Below are 23,111 nucleotides of genomic sequence, written 5' to 3' on the forward strand. Positions count from 1 at the left end.
GTGAATCGAGTTCAGGAGGGTGCTGCCATGGAGAGGGCACAGGTCTCTGTGAGCTCCAGCTCCAGCACTGCAGCCCCCACCAATCCCATCACCACCTCTAGCTCCACTAGTAACAGTACCATCCCCGGTATCATCACTGCCACCACCAGTGCCAACAGCAGGCAGCAGACTCTGCCACAGATATCATTGTATGCAGGAATCCCAGACAGACAGACTGTACAGGTAAGATACACTGTACTCCTCCAAATGTATTAACTATGTGGGATTCACAGAAACTCTGAGTGGTCCAAAATTTCTATATATTTTTAATGTCACCATATAAGAAATTTTAGTTTTTAAAACCAAGGAGATGTCACAAAAGCTGAGAGAGATCATAAATAAATAAATAAAATCTGGGACTTTATTAATTTAGATATTTTATTATTAGTAGTAGTGGTAAAGTGAGTGGAGAGTAAAAATAATTAAAACAACTTAAATGTAATGGATAATAAGCATCACATGTACATTATGATACTGTACGTATATTAACATGTAACTTGCTGTATCACTCTGAACATTAAGCAAAGTAGAGCTGGTGTGTCCCAAATTCCATGCTATACACTAATAAGTGTGCTAAATTAGGTTTTGACAAACGGCGAGGCTACTATTTTGAGCACACTATATAGGATTATATATGCGGATAGACACAGCCCACCAGTCAAAAGTAGTTTATCGTATAAACTCTATCACCCCTCTGTCTGTGTGCATGTGTGTGTTTGTGATTAAACTGCGTTGCTTTACACGTTTATATTCAGTAAGCAACATCCCCAATATTAGATTTTAATCTAATCTATAAAATCATAAATAAAAAGTTTGCAGAGGGTTTGTGTAGTTGAAGTCACTTATTGTTTAGCGTGCTCCTCTACTGACCCCTACAGGAACCACAAGCACTCGCTCACTCATTCACTCACACGTGGGGACAATAAATGCCTACTGGTTCTAATTGATTTTGGAAGGTGGGAGAGAGAACTCGAGTGGAAACAAAATCGGAAAGAAGGAGAACATGCTAAACTCCAAACGGTGACAAGGGACGAAGGTTTTAAAAATATAAATTGATATTTAATAATAATAGTAATAATTAATCACAAAATTAATTACATTCACCAGTCTGTTCCTCAATTTTTTTTTATTTTATAATATCAAAAACCCTATGATAATATATAAAAATGATGCCCGCATGCAATATTTTGACATTTTATTGAGCATATTAAGTATTTAGTGCATTCTGACATTCATAGAGAACGGTGTAAAACAGCGTAAAACAGCATCCAGAAGGGGGCGCCAATCAGCAAACATAATAATGACAAGCACTAAATAAAACGTCTGAGAAATATCATATATATATATATATATACTGTATATACGTATATATATATATATATATTACAACTTGAATTTTTTTTTTTATAAATTATACTTGTGTCTATATGTCTTATACATAGGGTTAGTGGGGGGGGCTGACAGGTTTACCTACAATGGTAGAAATAAGTAAATGCATGAACCTCTCATCTTAAGGTAAAAAGTAAATGCCCCTTCATGTATCAAACAGTTCACCAAATTAAAATGGTAAAATAATTCAGCTAATTAAACACATTAAAGTGTTATCTCAGCCAGCCTTGTAGAATGTAAAAAAAGGCTTATATCAGAAATATAAACTGAAGTGCAGGAAGAATCTACCTAGGATTTGTCAGCATGCTGGAATTTCTTGAATGGTTCAGTAACTAAGATAACTAAATAATCCCAGAATAACATGTCAAATTTTGCAGACATGTCTGGCCTCAGCTGGAGCCAATATTTTTAAGGAAATTACAAATTCCACTGTCTATCAGGGAATTATTAAAAACATAGAAAATCATCGGTCCATTAGATAAATTAGATAACGTAACATGGCAATGAAACCTAGTTAAACCTAACAGAGATGTGGAGACCTGAAATAAGCGGTTAATGTCTGTTAATCTAGCAGTGTGTCTGAATTAATGCAGTTCGGCAAGCAAGAGAGGGCCAAACTTATTCCAAAGCATTGTAAAAGCCTCATAATAAGATACAAAGTTTAGTTACTAGGTTAAAAGGAATTATGTCTACAAGGATGATACTGAGGTTGGATAACTTTGTTCCTCAATGTTGTTCCTTAAATAAATAAAAATGTGTTTGTACAAAATGCGTTTTTACTTAAATTCCTTTTCATGTAAGATCATGCTTTGTTTATTGACCTAAATGATTCAGTGTTACAAATATGCTATATGCAAACAAAGTCATTTGAAATGACCTTTTTACATCACAGTGATGCAGTAACTGTAACTGATCTGTTAGTGCAATTAGTACAAGGTGCATATAGTAAATTGGGAAAATCAGTGCCTGATTTGTCACTGTTTTATAAAATAATATATTTCTCATTTTCTGTGTTAGGCGATTCAGCAGGCTCTGCACAGGCAGCCTGGTTCAGCAGCTCAGTATCTGCAGCAGATGTATGCAGCACAACAACAACACCTCATGCTGCAGACTGCAGCCCTTCAGCAGCAGCACCTCAGCTTGGCTGCAGTGCAACAGGTCTCACACACACAGACACCCCTTCGCACAGTATTGCAATATTAAATCCTGGACTCCCACCTCGCATTGCAGCCCTAAGCTAAAACACACTTGTCACATACCTCTACCAACTAGTGCAGGCCAGAGAGTCGCAATGCCTGCGACTACGCTAAACCCCTCCACCCATCCGCACCTAACCATACCCCAAGTGAAAGCCTAGAAACCATACATCCACCAATCCAACTGCACATTTCTCTGAACTTGCCAAGAGACAGGCATGTCTTAATGACTTTAAGACAGTGCTATAGATTACAATGTATGATGCGCCATATGCGTTGTGTGGGTCCCGGACCCTTCAATTAGCCATTAGATGGATTTTCTCTTATCCAGAAGTGTCGCTGTTCTCTAATCCCACACTGCTGGAGCTGACTACCACAGATGCAAGGGTGGCAGCACTGGTGGGAGTCACTTCTGGACCATGAGTACTATGGCCAATATATAGACACTCATCTTAATTATTGAGTTTAGGTGTTTTAGCCACACTGGTTTCTCACAGGTGTATAAAATCATTTACATATAATTAACTATATGCCTCCAACTTTTGTGATAATTTGGAATCGATTCTGGTCTCTCTCTTTCTCTTTTTCAGGCTAGCATTGTAGCAGGAAGACAAAACTGCAGTCAAAATGAGAATTCATCTCAGCAGACATTATCTTCTCAAACTACTGTAAGCATTATTGAACGTGACACTGTTTTATTGTACAATATTAAATGGTTAAATTTGTATTATCATTTAATTATCTTTTTATTTGATTTATTTTATTAATATAACAATTTTTAAATGTTAAATACATTATTTTTTATTAATTTATATATATATATATATATATATATTAATGTTAATAATTTTACAATTTGTATTAATTTTTAAATTCATAATTTTAACGAATTAATTTTTTTAATTTATTTGTTCTTTTACTCATTTTATCAACTTTTATTTAACATTCTTTATTATGTACATGGACTCATCTTTTTTTGTCCTAGATCAAGCTGACCAGCACCCCTGTAGCAGCAGCCCAGCTGCTTAACAGAGCCCAAGGAGCCAACTCCTCTCCGGTCAGCATTACCCAGGCCGTGCTCCTGGGAAACTCTTCCACCTCTACCATCACTGCCAGCCAAGCACAAATGTACCTGCGGGCGCAGATGGTATGGTTATACAAATATACACCGAAACACTCAAAGACAACAAAGAGATGATTTCACTGTGATGATATACTGTAATTTCAATGTACAAATATACCTTATATAGCTAAAAGTATGAGGACATTTCTAATGATTAAGTCCAGGTGTTATTAATTTCAGTTCAGGGTAAATAATAGATAAATAGTGTTGTGTCAAATATTAATGCTTTTATAACTGAGTGGGTACAAAATGCCACAGACATACATACATAAAGAACAGAGGCTGTTAGAGGTCAATATTATGTCCAGCAAGCGGAATATGAAGTCCAGCAAGCAAATGGTCATATAAAATTTATAATATCTCCACATTATCTCTATTTCACAACCCCGACCTGACTAATACACCAAAAGGTCCTGTAATGTGTACTGCTACTGTTAATAAGTCATAAATCATTAAAATAATTGCTGTTTTTTTTTTCAGGCACAGCAAAATAACCTTGTGCAGGTAGCTAGGAGCCTTGGTCGTGCTGTTTCTTTGTCCCCCCAGCTTATACTTACTCCAACCGCCACAGTCACTACCGTCCAACCTGAGGTCTCATCGTCGACTATTACCCAACAGTCAAACAATTCGCAGGTACTGCACTTGCATCACTATATCTATTAAAATAACCCAAATAGAAATTAACATAAATGCCTGTATGTCAAGTTGCACTGTCATCTTGCCAGTGGACAGTGGTAGCCTACTGGGTAGAGCTTTGGACTATCCATTAAAAGGTTAAGAGTTTGAATTCCAGCTCTGCCATGCAGCCACTGTTGTGCCCTTGAGCAATGCCCTGCGCTCTGACCCCAGCTTCTAAACAAGCTGGCATATCAAAGAAAGAACTTCGTAGTACTGTACACCTGTATATGACAAATAAATGCATTCTATTTTGTTTACCTCAGATGCAGAACCTGGTGTTGCACAGTCAACAGGGGGTCTCCTCCATAAATCAGTCCCAGCTTCAAGGGCTAAGTGTAAAGCAAAGCAATGGAGGGATGGCTCAGCTAGTTCTGAAAAGTCCCAGCCCTCAGGTTCCTCATGGAGCAAACACATGCCCAGCAGATGCTCCTTCAGAGCCAATAAAGACAAGTGACAGTGCCGGGAAGATGGGTGCCCATGCAATCAGTGTGAGCCACAACATGACAGCAGTGACCAACCATCCCCTCATCAACAGTGGTAAGAACAAGGGTCATTTTCAGTAAATTCATAGTGTACAACTTGGGTACCTAGGGACCACCAGAGCTTTAAAAAAGAGTGTAAAACATGATGTTAAATATCCTAATAACTTAATTAAACCCTTTTTCTTTTGGTAGCAATACAGTAGTAGCAAACATCACTGATTAATAATCTAAAATACAGTTGACAAAAATAGATCCAGCTTTTGCTTGACAGTTGAGGAAAGAAATAAAAGGAAAGCTCTAAATGGGAAAACAGCAGCTGGCCTTGGGCAGTGGGATGAAAAAGGACATGGTAGGTGGCAATAGCTTTAAATCAGCACATTTGTCCTTGGAGGGACAGAGTGGGAAAGAGACATCGAGAAAAAAAGGAGGGAAAGAAAGATGCTCTCAGTTCCGTCTCTTAGGATATCATTTAACACTGAGACAGATGTACCGCCTTATGTGACCTTTAATACAAGTCACTCCCACATGCTAAAGAGAAAGACTCCACATTTGCAAACAATGCATGAGCTGGGTCCTGTGTAAATGATCACCAGGCTCCTGCACTAGTTGATTTAGTATATTTCTAAATAGTGGTGTTAAAAGTATCTGCCCCCTTTTCGATTGCCTCTGCTATTGCAAATGTCATGCAGAATAGTTTTATCTCCTTGAAAGAGAAATAATGCTGCATAAAGGGGAGATACATTAATGCATCTTCATCAACAACATGTTTGGATATCAAAAACAAGAAGTAATAAACTGAAAGGCCTACACCAGTGTATGGTATCTCACAGCCTTGCTTCCTGCTTCATGTTTCAAACCCATTATTATCATAAGACATCATAAACCATGGGCTTAATAATAGAAGTGAGCTGCCACGCAAGGCAATTCAGACCATTACACTGTGCCAAGCAAATCAAAATGGGAACCACAAACTGCTGCAGAGTTATTTTTGGGTGAGGCTTGCCAGTCAAGTAGCAAGTACCAGATTATACTGGCGGTCTATTTCCTGTGAAATGTTCATAAAAAGAGAAGTCAGAGCTGGATGGGTTATTCTCTCTATAGCGGTCTGTTTTTACCTCACGTTTATTTTCTAATGGAAAATGGGTGGTTTGGTTGCATAGCCAGTAGAGTTGGTGTTGCATGGCAACATGGGTCCTGGGAACCTAAATTCGGGGTGTTACTACCTCCCAAAAACATGCATATGGTGGATTTACTGTTCTACATTTACATTTTCAGCATTTAGCAGAAGCTTTTATCCAAAGTGACTTACTAGTACACAGTCTAAGCAATCAAGGGTTAAGGGCCTTGCTCAAGAGCCCAACGGTGACAACCTGGCAGTGGTGGGGTTTGAACCAGTGATCTTCTGATTACAAGTCCAATACCTTAACCACTAGACTACAACTGCCCTTTGTGGTCTAACTGAGGGAGTGAGCATATGATTATCCGAATTGGATCGGCCCAGAACTAAGCCCATGGCACTTTTTTAAATTAAAGCAATGACATCGCTGTGTCTGTTTTAACCCAGAGGGAATCAAAGCAATGACTAAGTCTTTAACTAGGATGTACATGGTTTATCAGTCTTAAGTCTAAAAGCCATCTGGAAAGTGTAGAAAATAATTTCATGTAGTGACAATGTAGTGTTACCATTTCTTTTTAACAGAGACCAAATGTAGGAAAAGTGGTGCCCTGTCCAGGATGTGTATCACCCAGTGTTTCTGGGTGGCGCCAAACCAGTATAAAGCGTTTAGTCAAAACAAATGAATGAACCACTAGAACCACTGGCTTTCTATGGAACCCTTCAGAAATAACTTAAACTTCACTCTGAATCGCTTTTGCCGTTGCACCTCGGTCAGTTCCTTCCTGTCATATAGTAGCACTAAAACAGGTCATGGTGTGTATATGTAATTCAGAAAGGAAGTGCCTTTAACCCCCCACCCATACTCAAATCTACAGGAATGTGTGTAGAACAGGGTTTTCTGTACACCCCGTGTATTCTTCATAAGGAACTTATTAAACATGAAAAGCACATTGCCAGAAGCATGAACCTCAGTTTAGCATTTGGATAATAAAGGAACTAAGTAGGACCAGACATATGTGCAATAACCCCACTAGGTTTCGATTTGAGAGGTTAAGCGGGTTTGGAGTGGTGAGACTTAAACAGAAACCAAATGTTCTTGTTATTACAGTATAATATATTCTCAGCTTGTAATCTTAAACAAAATCTACCGAGCATTACGTGAAACAACTAAATCATTTAATTTAACCCTTATAAAAAGCAAAGATTTTAAAATATCCCTATTCTATGTCTATGCCATGATAGTATGCCAACTAGATGACTGTAAATAACTGCATTGCATTTGTCAGTTAAAACAAGTAGGATTTTATTTTCAGATGTATCGTCATATTTAATTTGGCAAAATGTCTCAGAAATACATTTATATTTATGGTATTTGGCAAATTGTTTATTTGGTACAGCTTACAGAAAGGCCTACCAAAAAAACAATACCATTCACTAACAATCAGTTTGAAGCATGACCCTGTCTAATTAGTAAGGTTAGGCACCAATATTGGGTCAAAAGTCCTGGTTTGCATCAGGCGTTCCAAATAATTCCAAATATATGACTACATGGAACCACAGGATGCCTAATCCATAAAGCCCACAGTGGACAGGTCGTATGCTGACACTGCTTCCTGGAACTGAGCATGCTGTTCTTTAATGGTCAGGACTCTCCCAGGACCACTACAGAGGTCACTACAGTGGATCATTCTCAGCACTGCAGTGACACTGACATGGTGGTGGTGTGTTAGTGTGTGTTGTGCTGGTATGAGTGGATCAGACACAGCAGTGCTGCTGGAGTTTTTTAACACCTCACTGTCATTGCTGGACTGAGAATAGTCAACCAACCAAAAATATCTAGCCAACAGCGCCCAGTGGGCAGCGTCCTGTGACCACTGATGAAGGTCTAGAACATGACCAACTCAAACAGCAGCAATAGATGAGCGATCGTCTCTGACTTTACATCTACAAGGTGAACCAACTAGGTAGGAGTGTCTAATAGAGTGGACAGTGAGTGGACACGGTATTTAAAAACTCCAGCAGCGCTGATGTGTCTGAATCACTCATACCAGCACAACACACACTAACACACCACCACCATGTCATTGTCACTGCAGGGCTGAGAATGATCCACCACCTAAATAATACCTGCTCTGTGGTGGTCCTGTGGGGGTCCTGACCATTGAAGAACAGGGTGAAAGCAGATTAAAAAAGTATGTAGAGAAATAGATGGACTACAGTCAGTAATTTTAGAACTACAAAGTGCTTCTATATGGTAAGTGGAGCTGATAAAATGGACAGTGAGTGTAGAAACAAAGAGGTGGTTTTAATGTAGTGGTTGATCAGTGTATTTTCTGCCATTTATCTTTTAAGCGTATGTGACTTTGTGGACATTAAAATTTCATGCACACACACCACAACAAAGACTAGCAGAGCGTGACTGAGGTACAGAAGTGGTAATGTGGTTCTTGTGGATTTAGTCATCACTCATCGTGATTTATGTGTGGATGATCAGAGCTGTGTAATATGGGGAATTAAACTGCCTAATACACCCATTAGCCTAAAGCCAGGAAAGCTAAGTGGCAAGAACAATAATAGCCATGCCTTGGGGGATCCCGCAGGCATCTAGTTCAAATACTGCAGTAAATGTGCTTCCTTTTTAATGTAGAACTATTTAAATAGAGCTTTACTTGCCTTGCTTTGTTCTGCTCTGTTGAATGTCAGCGTCCTTCTATTTTCCTTGATTTATTAAAATGGATTTGAACTATATTAAGTGAGAAGGAGGTTAATGAACAAGTTCTACTAAGGTTATTTAGGGTTATAGCCCCAAAACCTGTGACATCTCATCCATCTCATCCCATTAAAACAATTAAAAACATACCTCCCTGCTCAGTGCTTTCCCCTTTCATTAGAATTAATGCCTAAGCTTTACTATGCTTTACAAACTGCTCTTACCACTCCGAGAAATAAGAAACAAGAAGTTCATCCACTCTCAGAAGCTAAGCAGAGTTGGGCTTGGTCAGTACCTGGATGGGAGACTGCTTGGGATTACTGAGTGTTATACTCTGATCAGCCATAACATTAAAACCACCTCCTTGTTTCTACATTCACTGCCCATTTTATCAGCTCCACTTACCATATAGAAGCACTTTGTAGTTTGTAGCAATTACTGACTGTAGTCCATCTGTTTCTCTGCATGCTTTGTTAGACCCCTTTCATGCTGTTCCTTAATGGTCAGGACTCTCCCAGGACCACCACAGAGCAGGTGTTATTTGGGTGGTGGATCATTCTCAGCACTGCAGTGACACTGACATGGTGGTGGTGTGTTAGTGTGTGTTGTGCTAGTATGAGTGGATAAGACACAGCAGTGCTGATGGAGTTTTCAAACACCTCACTGTCACTGCTGGACTGAGAATAGTCCACCAACCTAAGATATCCAGCCAACAGCGCCCCGTGGGCAGCGTCCTGTGACCACTGATGAAAGTCTAGAAGATGACCAACTCAAACAGCAGCAATAGATGAGTGATCGTCTCTGACTGAAGTACAGGGTGAAAGCAGGCTAAAAATGTATGTGGAGAAACAGATGGACAGTCTGTTAAGTGGAGCTTATAAAATGAACAGTGAGTGTAAAAACAAGGAGGTGGTTTTAATGTTATGGCTGATCAATGTAGGCTTTTGCTCTGTGATGGACTAGCGACCTTTTTGAGGTGTTTCCTGCCTTTCGCCCAATAAATCAGACCAACTGCTCTTTGTGTCCTAATGTTATATTTCAGTCCATGTCTGATTATTATAACCTGACATTAAATCTAAGAACAGTTTTATATAAAATGTATTATTAGTATTACTATTACTGTTATTACAGTCACATTCCATTATGATTTAAATGCAGTACTGTTCATGTAATAGCACAAGTAAAAAAACAATTTCTATATTTAAGCCTCTCCAAAAATGGATTTATTATTTATTATTATCATCCAAGTATTTTTGACCTGAGAGAACTGTGCTGTGCATTTTTACCTTTTTACAGCAATGATAAATTGCTGTCTTATTTCTTCATAGCCTACGCCCAAATCCAGACACATCAACTCCTCCAGCACAACAAGCAGCATTTTGTGATCCAGCACCAGTCCCATCTGTCTCAGGGAAGCCAAACGCAGCTCTTACAGTCCGGTGTCCAATCCCAAACCCAAGCTGTGCAAACTGTGACCATCCAGCCTACACTGGTGGGCCAGCACTGTGCCATCCCTGTGCTACCCAAAACACCAGGTCAACAGGCAACCATCTTCCATTCCACTGTTAGTCCTCACATGCTCAATAGCCAGACCTCTCTGCTGACACCCAAAGCCATACAGGTGCAGGTAACAGCGGCCAATCTACAGATTCAGCCTCCTCTATCCCAGGTGAGAAAGGTTTTAACCATACAGTGTTTCCTATTAACCATGGATATTGGTCAACCATAGTTATAAGAGCTTGTTCTGTTGTGATGCTGATTTCCAGACTGCAAAAGATGCTGATAAGGACTGTCTTGTCCAAAATGAGCAGCAGCTGCTCTCCCTGAACACACAAGAGCCAGCCAGGAGTGAACAATGTCTGTCTGACCACAGCCAGCTGACGGGCAACTCCCAAGGTAGTCTCATTTTCTCAGTGTTTGGTTGGTGAATTTGCAGTGTTGCTTGATGAAAATGGAAAATGTACATATTCTGACTAAACTGCTTCCTGTGATCATTGCATAGATGTATAGAAATTTGCAACATTGCTACATTTCATTAGAAAATTAGGCTGGCAAAGGTGCTAAAGTGGATGCTGCATATCACCATTGGTTCTGGAGATCTGAATTTGATTCTTCCAGTGGGTCAATAACTATGAGATGATTTCCAAGAGGGTGTTTTGCTCATACATTGGTTTGTTTCTTGACCTTCTTTTCGGAGAACTGAGCCATTAATAGGAGTTTTGCCTCAAAAGACAAAGTAACTGTACCTCCATGAGTGGGCAGAGTCAGTTGGTGGAATGTTTGCGATGCTCTTTTTATAGTCACAGCCAGTTTTCCCCAATTTTCCCTCTCTTTATTGTTTTGTTTTTCTAGTACTTGGGTTGTCACATGCTGGTGGATTGAGCAGCTGGCACATTTTGTGACAAACGGTTCTCATTCTGTCGCTATCCCTTTCCTGTTCTGTCTCTTAGCTTTGGGTCATTTTACATTTTGATTATTAGTTTTCCTTTTTTTTCAGCCACAGTTTTGGTTTGCCTCCTGCATACTGGGCTCATCCTTAAAACCTTGAAGGAGCAGTTGGCACCTCCGTAATGAAAAAGCATTACTGTTAATTAACAAAGTCCTTCAAAAACTTGGTTGCTGGTTGGTGGTGTTTTTGATGGCCAGTGTCTGCACACTACTCAAGGTATTTGTGTCTTCATTGCTACTTACTAAATGGAGGTAAATGGAGGTCTGTAGCTCGAGGTAGCTCAAAAGTACAGGCCAGATAAACAGCTTTACCTAGGTGACTATGAGTGTAAAACCCTAATTGGTACTCTGTTGAAATCATACTCAGCTACACTGCAAGCTATATCACATGATGCAGAGCTTTGGAAAACATGTCCCTGGAATTAGCCTTTGCTATAATAATATTTAAGTAACATAAAAAATAATCAACCACCAGTGACCTATTAGAATTAGCATTACACTGTTCTGGTACACAAAGCATTCAGGATTATAATCAGATACAGGGTCAAATCACAGTTGGAGTACTGCCCAAGTCCCAGGCTTAATCTAAATGCCCAGTAGCGTGATGGCTACAGTATCGCTGCCATTTGCATACTTGCCAGCCAAAATACAAAGGCTTAGCCCGCTCCCTCTCTCCTCTCAAGTGGAAGAGTAGAGCTGTTATGCCCCTGTGTCTATTGTCCACTCTACTCAATTGCAAGTGTGTGACAGCTTTTGCCATAATTAGGGACAAGGGGCACAGCTTTGTTATTCCCACTGGGTTGGAAGAATAAAGAATAAAGTTGGAAACACTCTGCTGTCTAGCAGGTGTAGCTGAGGTCTGTCCATTGAGACTTCTGATTATAAATGATGGGCAGTTGCTCTCTTATGAAAGCAAAAAGCCCTAAGTGTGTAAGGACACAGTCTAAAAAGGTTTTTTTGTGTAAGGTTAAAGAGCTGAAACCATAAATCATCGCAGTGCTGGAGTAAAATATATAGCTCAAGGCTGTTTTATTACATTATTAAAAAATCTGCTTTTGGATACACATTAGAATTAAAGCAAATTTATATTAATATTAATTTGAATGCATTATTTTAGATGGTTATTGGGAAGTCTTAGATAGCAAATCTTATTTTTTATTTTAAATGTATGTCTAATTAGTCATCACAATAAAAATAAGGGGCTAGTCATACTACTCATAGTGCCATAAACACAAGCTGTGCTGTTTCGACTTCCACCTGTTGACCATGGGATTGAGTGGCCTTCCATATCTACTGGGAATAGAGTTTCCATACGTATACTGTATCACTCTTACTTTCTCTTTCTCCATGTGAGAGCCAAGACCTTCTTATCAGAACAGTTGTTTCAGTTCTCAGTTTACTCAGACTGGATAATAGAATGGGCTCTCTGATGAACTTTGGTAACTAGTATAGTTAAAAGCAGCTGTACTGTGCAGTTCTTAATGTAGAGATGTTCTGTTAATTGCAAATCAAGCTTGAAGAAGAGACTGCCCAATAACATGCTGGATTTGGGCCAAAAAGACATGCAAGTGAGGTGAATTGGAGATACTAAATTTCCATGACTGTTCGATATAACCTTGTGAACTGATGAACCTTGTGTAATGAGTGACTACCGTTCTTGTCATGAATGTAACCAAAGTGTAAAACATGACGTTAAAATCCTAATAAACAAACAAAACATGTTGAAAATCCTGAAATCAACTAAAATCTAGTGGTGGGCAGATCGATCCAAATATCGATATTATCGATACCAACGTTGGTATTGGTATCGGATTGATACTAGTGTGATGGGATCGATACTTTAGTTTCACTTTTTCTCCGCTACATTCAGCATGTTTCTCCAGTTTTGTTAGAAAGTAAAGATCATGATGTGTGTACAGACTGTAGCAGCTCCTCTCACATCTTACATGCACACCTCGCTCCTCCCCTGCTGCTCTGCTGTGTTTTGTTGTCGTACCGTCACGTTGTTATGTTGTTAAAATCCTAACAGACATCAGTACATTGGTAGGCATTGGAAGATTGTAAGTTTTTGAATACTTTGCTTTGAAGATACAGAAATAGGGGCGATTTTATGGAAATAATAGTGTAAACCATACATACATAAAGTACGGACACACCTTGCGCACATTGCACACCCTACACAAATGAATCGGAGCATGCGTAGTGAGGCTCTTATTCCGTGTTTTGGTGAATGAGAGCTCTTTTCTTTTGACTTTGTGCTTATAAATGTCAACAGAATAGCATTCATTTTTATTTTAAATTAACAAGGACACATGTATTCGGTCACTATTAAAAATCTACAAATTTATTCACCCTGCAAACACAACTACGTGGTATGAGTTAGCCGCTTGGTGGCGATACGCCATGATGGGAACGTTGTGAGAAAGTAAAGCACCAGAAACAAGAAATCAATTTAAACATCTGAATTTATTTACAACCTTACTAAGAGCAGCTACTTACAAAAAAATGTATGTATTACAGATTTAGCAATTTGATGATGCATCTACCTTAATTATTAAAAATTATCGGTATCGGATCGATATCGGCGATACTGGCCCTGAATTTACTTGGTATCGGATCGATACCAAATTTTGCAGTATCGCACACCACTAAAATCTGATGCTCAATGTTGGACAGTGAAGCCTCTGAAAGCTTTCAGCCAATCAAAGAAGCGGCCGGTTCTAAATACGCTTTTCTATTGGTTACGATTCCAAGTGCGTGACGCCAATCACATCTGCGCGCTTTTCCTTTCTCACTTCCCCCAGAGCCGTAGATAGAGAGAGTTGCGACACTCCTTGATCTCGCCGCCACGCGGTCACGTGGTTCATGTAACCCTCCAATAGTTCCAAACAAACCCGGCGCTGTCATGTTCTCATATGGGACAGGCAGCAGTGAATTAAATATTAAACGCTAAATAATAAACATTTGTACAATTTCTGGGGATTTTCAACTGCGTTTACATTTACTGCATCTGCTTTAATGTCAATTTGGTATATGAAGTGGAAGATTGATGTTTATAATGACTTGTTAATAGGTCGTTCTTGTTAACACACAGTACATTATATTAGCATACATTACATAATGCGATATCATCAAGTAGTAGAGACAATATACAGTACAGGGATTAAAGAGTTTTTTATGTTTTGTTTTTTGCATAAACTAATCTCCCTTCACTTTCCTGAGGATTCATAATAATAATCATTTTGGCTAAACACTAAGTCATGTGCTGGATTCATAAGGTTTACCTGCACTGAATGAACAGATTGATAAACACACTACCGTACCTTTAACATTATAGTGCAGGTACATGAAAAAGCTTCATTCATCTCTTATTTCATGAGTGATTAATCATTGATTCCTACATGTAATACATTAATGAATTCATTATGAATATGCACTAGTTCATTTTGTCTAATGTAAGTGGTGGAGAAGGAACACAAACCATGTAGTTGAGTTAAAGTAGAGATATCCAAGGTAACATATTACTCCAGCAAAAGTAGTAGTAAAAGTAAAAATACTCTTTACCTCCACTAAAGTACTAAACTAAATTTACCTTCAAATGTACTTAAGTATGAAAGTAAAAGTATAATGATTTATTGTGGTTCTAATGTTTTATGATCATTTCTGTAACAAGACTCTTGATTAATCAACTAATTTTAGGTGAAAAGACTCTAGTGTCATTAATTAATCTTAACTGACTGAGCTAAATTGGGTTATACCTATTAATTAAGATAAACATGTAACATTTAGTGCTGAGCAAATGCTAAACAATAACAGTATTAAGTATATTAATGACATTAAATTCATTATTTTTTTAAAACAAAGCAACATACAGCTAAAAATGCTTGATAAGTAGTGGAAATGAATGAGGCTCTATGGGATGTTTGGAACTATTCAGAGCTCCACAACCCGGAAGCTGCGCAGAAAATATGTCCCGCCCCCTTTCCAACGGTTCCCTATGAGAGTGTCGCCACTCTGTTCTCTCTACCGCTCTGACTTCCCCCATACAGAGCGGAGTAAAGAGAGAGAGCAGTGCGCTCGAGCACCGACTCTCTGTCCTGAACACGTATTCATTCTTACAGAAGTTAAAGTAACACCAGTGTACCTGCTGTTAGTGGACGCGGGAGGACCAGTGTGGAGTATTATACAGGACTTTTGGGGGTGTTTTGGGGATTTCCCCCGGTTGTGGACTCGGTGTGTGGAGCTGTGAGGAAAGTCTGGAGTCTCTGAACGGAACAAAGGCGTGCGTATGAACGCGCGTGCGTGTGTGCGCGCGCACGGTATTTACCTTTGTGTGTGCAGGTTTTGATTCAGTTCATAATCATGTCAGATGTAAACATGCAGCTGTTATATGTCTGAGTATTAATGAAACATGCAGCTGTTTATAGTGTTTATATAAGTGTTATTGATCTAACACAACCTCCACGCATGGTTCTGTTTAAGTTGGCATCAAAATCACTTAACATATTAACAAAGTCGTGAATATGTTACATTTAGGTTGGTCATAATATAACAACATTTTATCTACTTTATATTAACAAATGAAGATAAGTTGCAGTTCTGTATCCTGGTGGTTGGTGCCAACATAACTAACAAATTATGTTCTGACAACCTCATATGTTGCTACTTCAGCTTTGTTTCCACCTGTCTAGAACATTCTAGAGTCTTTGTTGTTAATAACAAAATATACATTTAAATTAAGTTAGTTAGTAAAAACTTTTACTACTATTTTATAGAAGTAAAACATCTATAAAATTGATTGGAACTAAATGTAGAATTTATAACTCAACATAATTAAACAACAAAGTTTGGAAGCTAAGAAGTTGGGCTGTTAAGTATCATTAAAATATAATTTACTTTTCTTTAATTTAATTTTACTTTTACTCTGTTCTGGGGTGGCTCGGTGGGTAGCACTGTCGCCTCACAGCAAGAAGGTCCTGGGTTTGATCCCCAGGTGGGGCAGTCCGGGTCCTTTCTGTTTGGAGTTTGTATGTTCTCCCCGTGTATGCGTGGGTTTCCTCCGGGAGCTCCGGTTTCCTCCCACAGTCCAAAGACGTGCAAGTGAGGTGAACTGTCCATGACTGTGTTTGACATTGAACTTGTGAACTGATGAACCTTGTGTGACCAAGAACTACCTGTCCTGTCATGAATGTAAACAAAGTGTGTAAAACACGACATTTAAATCCTAATAAATGAATAAATTACTCGTTCTTATTTGTTCTTGACTCACAAATAGTGGAACAGTGCAGGTCACAAGTTCTGACAGTGTTTTGCTGTTGTAAAACAATTGTTGGATTGCTACTATAAAACGTACTAATGTAAAATGTTATTTAGTGGTTTTGTTAATGTAGTGACCACACACTTGTGATTGCTTGGTATACTGTTTTTGGCTTCTTTCTGCAGCCCATCAAACACAACATAATGACATGATAGTAGTGAGAGAGCTGTTGTGTCCAGTTACTGTTTGTGTTTTGTTCAATGTTAATGTTATTACATTACTACAGACTTTCATAAGAGCGAATAGATTCGACAGGTCAAGTAAGGATAAGACTAAAGCTTAAAACATAAGTAGTAATGCATTGGTCTGTGAATCTTTAGCTGGATGTTACTTATGCAGTATGTATGCAGTTGGCTTAAAATAGCTGTAGTAACACCAGACTGTTATTAGCAGCAAAGCAAAGAAAGTGGCTTGAAAATAAGCTTAGTTCTTTTAAAGCATGCTCTATAATTTGTTATAAAGAAATAAAAAATGCTTTCTGTGCTATCTGGACACATGTTGTGTAGTTACTGGAAAATGTCTTTTGCTTGGTTAAATAGCTGAAATGATTGAGTAATCTGTGTTGTGTAATCACAGGCCTGGAAACTCTCCTTACAAGTACTGCAGGCTCACCAGTGTGTGTGAATGGTAATGCAGTCATGACATCGGGCAGCGGCAACAGCACGCCCCCCGTGACTGGCAGCACTCCGCACAATGGCCACAGCAAAACCCCTCAGGCTGTTGTCAAGCCCCAGATCCTCACTCATGTCATTGAGGGCTTCGTAATTCAGGAGGGAGCTGAACCTTTTCCTGTAAGTACCCTTCTTTCATCTGTGATTCAAATCTATCTATTCTGCAGAAAGAGCAGGCATTGGGCTCTGCCATCTTTTAATCCATTGTGGCTTTACTTCTGCAGAACATACTTCAAGCAAGTGACCCAAATTGCATGTTATTTTACTTATTATGCTTGAAACTCTGATTGGCTCATGACACCATGTGACTAATTACATATAATTTGTTGATTAAAGTGTCGCTCCCACTAATAAATATGCCTCCTGCTCCTTACAGTTGATTAAAGAGAGGCAATATTGTGTCTTGAGACAGTTTGCTGTCGTCCTTAGTTTGCTGCCAAAACAACCCTGACCCATCGAGACATGGACTCCACTAGACCCCTGAAGGTGTGCTGTGGTATCTGGCACCAAGATGTTAGCAGCAGATCCTTTAACTCCTGTAAGTTGTGAGGTGGGGCCTCCATGGATCGGACTTGTTTGTCCAGCACATCCCACAGATGCTCGATTGGATTGAGATCTGGGGAATTTGGAGGCCAAGTCAACACCTCAAACTCATTGTTGTGCTCCTCAAACCATTCCTGAAGCATTTTTGCTTTGTGGCAGGGTGCGTTATCCTGATGAAAGAGGCCACAGCCATCAGGGAATACCGTTTCCATGAAAGGTTTGGCCCTTGTCAGACTCGCTCAAATCCTTACGCTTGCCCATTTTTCCTGCTTCTGACACATCATCTTTGAGGATAAAATGTTCACCTGCTGCCTAATATATCCCACCCACTAAAAGGTGCCATGATTAAGAGATAATCAGTGTTATTCACTTTACCTGTCAGTGGTCATAATGTAATGCCTAGTCAGTGTATACAGTTGCACCATCTCAAGCAAGCAGAATAAATTTCTTCATGTCTGCCCAGTTGTCAGGTTGGCATGTCACTTGTGATGCAGCCACTGTTTTCCAGTTTAACTATTTGGGTAATTCAAGTCAGTGTAATGACCAGGTGTAAAATGGGTTGCCAAGTGCGCACTGGTTTTATTAAATTGTTGGTCTTGTGTAAGGTGGAACGGCCATCATTGCTAGTTGAGAATGTCAAGAAGCAGAAGCAACAGCAGCAGTCAGAGTTTGAGAAGAGGGTTCAGGACTTTCAAACAGCAGACACTGAGATGGAAGATCTCTCACAGCAAGGTATCAGATATAGATGATCAGAAAACACAGCAAAACTGACATTTGTAATTTGTTCTATCTGTTGAACCTTCATCTAACTGACAAATTTGCAACAAATGTCATATTTTTTAAGTTTAACATGGGACGAAGGGTTGACGATGCCTTGTTTTTTCTTTTATGGTGACTTTTTTAATTTGAACACCACACCCAGAGTTGAAAAATCATGAAGTGGAGCCAACACTCTCCTGTGAACTGTGTGGAAAAGTTGACTCGGCTTACAACTTTAAAAGATCAAAGCGCTTCTGTTCTACAGTATGTGCTAAGAGGTATGTACTGTGTACATAATATTACTTTTGTATGTAATGTAATGCTTCTTAGATGGAGTAGTTTTTACAATGCAGTTACAGGTGACAAATATTTGTACAGAAAAGTGTAAGGAGGCAAAATTTGCCCAGTTCTTAAGTTTAATCAATAACCAGCACCTTTGTTCTCACAAGTAAATGGCACAGATCTTTAGTTTTAGCTCTTAGTTTGTTAGCAGAAACCAGATTTTTCTTTTTCTTAATACACATCTTAAATTTTAAGGTATAACGTCGGGTGCACAAAGCGGATGGGTCTTTTTCCAAGGCGGTCAATGTTCGAGAACCCTAAGAAGCAGAGAGCCTCCAGTAATAATCACAGCACAGCCTCCGAGGCCAGGAAACGGGTAACACAGAGCAAATGTAGTTTTTTTGATTGGGTGTGTTTACATGTACTGAATAGTCTTCTTTAACATTACACTGATGTGTGACCTGTTGTGTGCATGATCTGACTGTTAGTTTTTCTTCCCCTCGTCTCTCTCAGCTGAGTCATGGAGAATCCAGCCAGTGTTCAGACACGTCCAGCTACGAAGAGCCTACCTCACCCGCGTCCGTGGCCAGCTCTGGAGTTCAGAGGCTGGGTGAAGAAAAAGTAGCAGATCACAATATGATTCACAGCAGGGAACTGCCTTTACTTACACAGAACATCCTGCCCAGTGACCCTGCCAAATGGAATGTGGAGGACGTTTACGAGTTCATCTGCTCACTGCCAGGTAGAAATTGCTGAGATAAGGCTGATCAGTAGAGTCTGTAGAGGATCTAATATTAACATTAAAGTAATTATAAGCTTCTTTTACACTCACCTGTGTTACTTTTTACTTTGATGTTTGTGATTTGCATCATGCACACATACAGCCTTTATATTCCACTTCACTCTATTGCCGCTATATGTTATATTTATTTATTTACTAGGATTTTACCCTCATGTTTTACACACTTTGGTTATTCATGACAGGACAGGTAATTACTGGTTGTGCTGGAGCCTATCCAGCTTTTCAATGGGCGCAAGGCACACAGTAACACCCTGGACGGGGGCGCCAGTCCATCGCAGAGCAGACACACAAACACCACCCAATCACCTATACGGCAATTCAGTGTCTCCAATTAACCTGACTGCATGTCTTTGGACTGTGGGAGAAAACCAGAGCTCCCAGAGGAAACCAACACAGACATGGGGTGAACATGCAAACTCCACACAGAAAGGACCTGCACCGCTCCACCTGGGAATCAAACCCAGGACCTTCTTGCTGTGAGGCGACAGTGCTAGCCACCAAGCCACCGTGCCGCCCCACAACTCTCCTGGACATTAAATTTGTGTATTTATGACGAGCTAAAAAATACATTCCAAATTTCCAGCACATTCTAAATGCTAAGCAGAACATTTAGTTCCGCAAAGAATGGAAATAGGGAACAACCGGGGTTACTCGGCTTTGGGCAGTGGCACATAATGTAGAGCCAAAACCCATAATCTGTTGGTCCTAAATGTCCAGGCTAAGTAGCTTAGCTTTTTGCAGGGATTGGTTGTTCTGCTTTTCATTTCATCTCATTTCTTTTAGGCTGTCAGGAGATCGCCGAGGAGTTCCGCGCACAGGAGATCGACGGCCAGGCTTTACTGCTACTAAAAGAAGACCATCTCATGAGCACCATGAACATCAAACTGGGCCCCGCACTGAAAATCTTCGCCCGCATCAGTATGCTCAGAGACTCGTAGCCTTCAGCACAGGACTGAAGACGCACACAACTCCTGCACTACTTTTCTTTTCTTCATGCTGAGCATAGCTATGAATCCAGATGACTTATTCTGCTCCTCAAATGTTTTGAGGCTGGATCTTTCACACAGTTTACATTATGAGGAAGAAATAATTGTTTGGTCGGGTAAGGCTAGAGCACAGCCACACTGGGGAGCAATCAGCTTGGAATAAATACAAGCACAAATTTCTACATGGGCTAAATGATGTTAGGAAATGGTTTGGTTCTTCACAGCAAGACTTTAAGTTAATAAAATGCAACAGGTTCACATGTTCCTCGTAGTTCAAGTCAAGTACTTATTGCCACAGTAAATTGTGCCTTTAGGTTTTTTTTAACATATGAAAGTGGAACCTCAGTCCTGCTGAATATGTGTCTGAATCTGTTGTGCGCTAGAACAAGATATTTCGTAATGAATGTCTTCTGTTTATTGCATACGTGTAAATTTGTCCCCTAATTGCTGTTAATAGATAAGGATTAGTCTGCATCCAAAAGAAATTTATGGCATCTGTCAAAAAACAAAGTAATATGGATTGCTGGGCTGTTGTAGATGTGTGTGTGTGTATGAGTGTGTGGACAGACGTGTCTTGGCCGCCCAACAACCTGTCAGCACTGCCCTTGGGTACTCACCACGGCTGCCTGAAAGCACTCCCAAAAGTCTTGTTCAGAGAAACTTCAACCCAGTTGCCCGGCCATTAAGATCTGGTCCTAACATCACACAGGTTACTATGCTGATCATACGTGCTGCATTTAACAAGCGTACCACGAGTAACTTCCATTATGCCAACATTTAATATATTCCTGACTGTCACATAGGCCAGGGGTTTTCAAACTTTTGTCAAGCAACCCACACAACACAAACAATGCATCTTACTCTGGCTGTACAATCTGGTCCCACTGTGGATTACAATATGTAACATAAAGCTTCCACAAGTTCGCATACAAGTTTATTTAATTATTATTATTATTTTTCTCTTTGACTAAATTTTTGGCTTTGGAAAACCCTGACAGGTGTTGCCATGAACATTTTTGTTGGTGCTGGTCCTTATGTTTTGGCTCATCAATGTAACTAAAGCCATGTCCCTTGTTTGACTGTAACTCAAGAGCTGTACCTAGAATACACTGGTTCTCCTTTTGGTGTAAAAGTAAATGTTCAACAGATGCCAATAATGTTCATGCAAATCTAATTTCATTGTTTTTATATCAGTCATTCAGTACTGTGGTATATTTCAGCAAGGATCAATAGTTTTCACCTTTCTTGTTGCAACAGGATGCAGCAGCAGCCAAAATCCAGTCTGGCGCCACACACAGGCATTAAGATACATGAATGAAAAGCACAGAAGCATGGAAGCACAGCCTGCATCTCAATTAATCATGAGATACAAGTTGCCCACTAGCCAGAGATTTCAACATCTCTGGTGTGGATAGTAATATGTGTTACTGCAGTGATCGCTGCTGTTGTATTTGGGCAAATTGTAGTAAAAATGCTAAGAAACTGATTTCCATTGTAATAATTTTATTATTACTAGCCTATTATAGGGAAGAAAATTTGTGTCGCTGGGTTGTGTTGGGATTTATCAAATGGGACTGAAATAATAATAATAATACCAGCTATAGTGCTGGTCTCATTTTCATTCATTTGATCAATTGTTTATTTATTGAGAGGAAATCTTTACATAGTTTTGTATTTGGAAAACAATAAAACCTTGTTGATACCCGTTTTGTCTGATTTTATCTTGAACTTTTAACATTTATTTATTTCAATTATAAAATGTTCGATATTTGCTATTTCTATACGGTCAAACGTATGTAGACACCCATCCTAACAATCGAGTTTAGGTGTTTCGGCCACACACATTGCTAAAAGGTGTATGAGTGATATACTTCACAGCACTCCTGTTCCTGCATAACTGTGCTCCTGTGTTTAATAACGACATAGTTTGACAAGTTTGATGTGAAGGAACCTTACTGGCGTGCACAGAGCCTCGACCTCGACCCCACTGAACACCTTTAGGATGAATTGGAGCATAGATTGTTCCTTTAAACCATTTCCAGATCCAAACAAATGGCAGAAATAAAAACAACTATTGTACAATCCAATTGTACAACAGTACTGTAAAGGATTAATGTCAGTGAAAGGGCACAGCGTGTAATTATTTAGAAATCCAAATTATTGCAAAGGATATATCATGGACTAGTTTCTTGTAGCTGTAGACGTTTTACAGTGATCACCCCCTAAAAGCATCACAAGAAATCAGGTTGGAAAAAGAATGCAGATCAGATTTCAGTTGCACAAATACACCAAACATCCAAAAGTATGTGGACACCTTATCTTTTTCAATGATTTCGTTTAGCCTTAACTATTCTTGAAATATTTATGCATTTTCTCTCCTTTTTCTCCCTTTTTAGCTCGTCCAATTGCCCGATTGCGTCATGCTTCCTCTCCACCAATGCCAATCCCAGCTCTGATTGAGGAGAACAAAGCTAACCCACGCTAACCCTCCGACACGTGGGCAGCAGCCGTATGCATCTTATCACCGACATTTTGACAAGTGCAGTGCGGATCAGCACCGTGTACGGAG

At 39.5% G+C, this 23,111-nt stretch overlaps 1 protein-coding gene across 3 annotated transcripts; it reads left to right on the top strand.

Annotated features, from left to right (window-relative positions):
* phc2a (polyhomeotic homolog 2a (Drosophila)) lies at positions 1-22,246 on the top strand. Of its 3 annotated transcripts, XM_063015557.1 has the most exons (14): positions 1-222; positions 2,446-2,586; positions 3,215-3,292; positions 3,610-3,771; positions 4,228-4,380; positions 4,689-4,962; positions 10,063-10,412; positions 10,501-10,630; positions 17,076-17,290; positions 18,319-18,445; positions 18,636-18,750; positions 19,010-19,165; positions 19,243-19,496; positions 20,340-22,246. In XM_063015557.1, exons 1-14 carry the CDS (start codon positions 28-30, stop codon positions 20,492-20,494), a joined length of 2,505 nt encoding a protein of 834 aa, XP_062871627.1. In that variant the 5' UTR covers positions 1-27; the 3' UTR covers positions 20,495-22,246. The 3 variants fall into 3 exon arrangements, with proteins under 3 accessions (XP_062871627.1, XP_062871629.1, XP_062871630.1); XM_063015559.1 differs by lacking the exons at positions 1-222; positions 2,446-2,586; positions 3,215-3,292; ... (3 more) ...; positions 10,063-10,412; positions 10,501-10,630 and adding an exon at positions 15,287-15,464 and having other exon boundaries at positions 19,010-19,163; positions 19,268-19,496; XM_063015560.1 differs by lacking the exons at positions 1-222; positions 2,446-2,586; positions 3,215-3,292; ... (3 more) ...; positions 10,063-10,412; positions 10,501-10,630 and adding an exon at positions 15,287-15,464 and having other exon boundaries at positions 19,010-19,130; positions 19,268-19,496.
* Positions 22,247-23,111: the final 865 nt, after the last annotated feature.

This window comes from Trichomycterus rosablanca, chromosome 19 (genome assembly GCF_030014385.1).
Source record: "Trichomycterus rosablanca isolate fTriRos1 chromosome 19, fTriRos1.hap1, whole genome shotgun sequence".
Classification (NCBI taxonomy): Eukaryota; Metazoa; Chordata; class Actinopteri; order Siluriformes; family Trichomycteridae; genus Trichomycterus; species Trichomycterus rosablanca.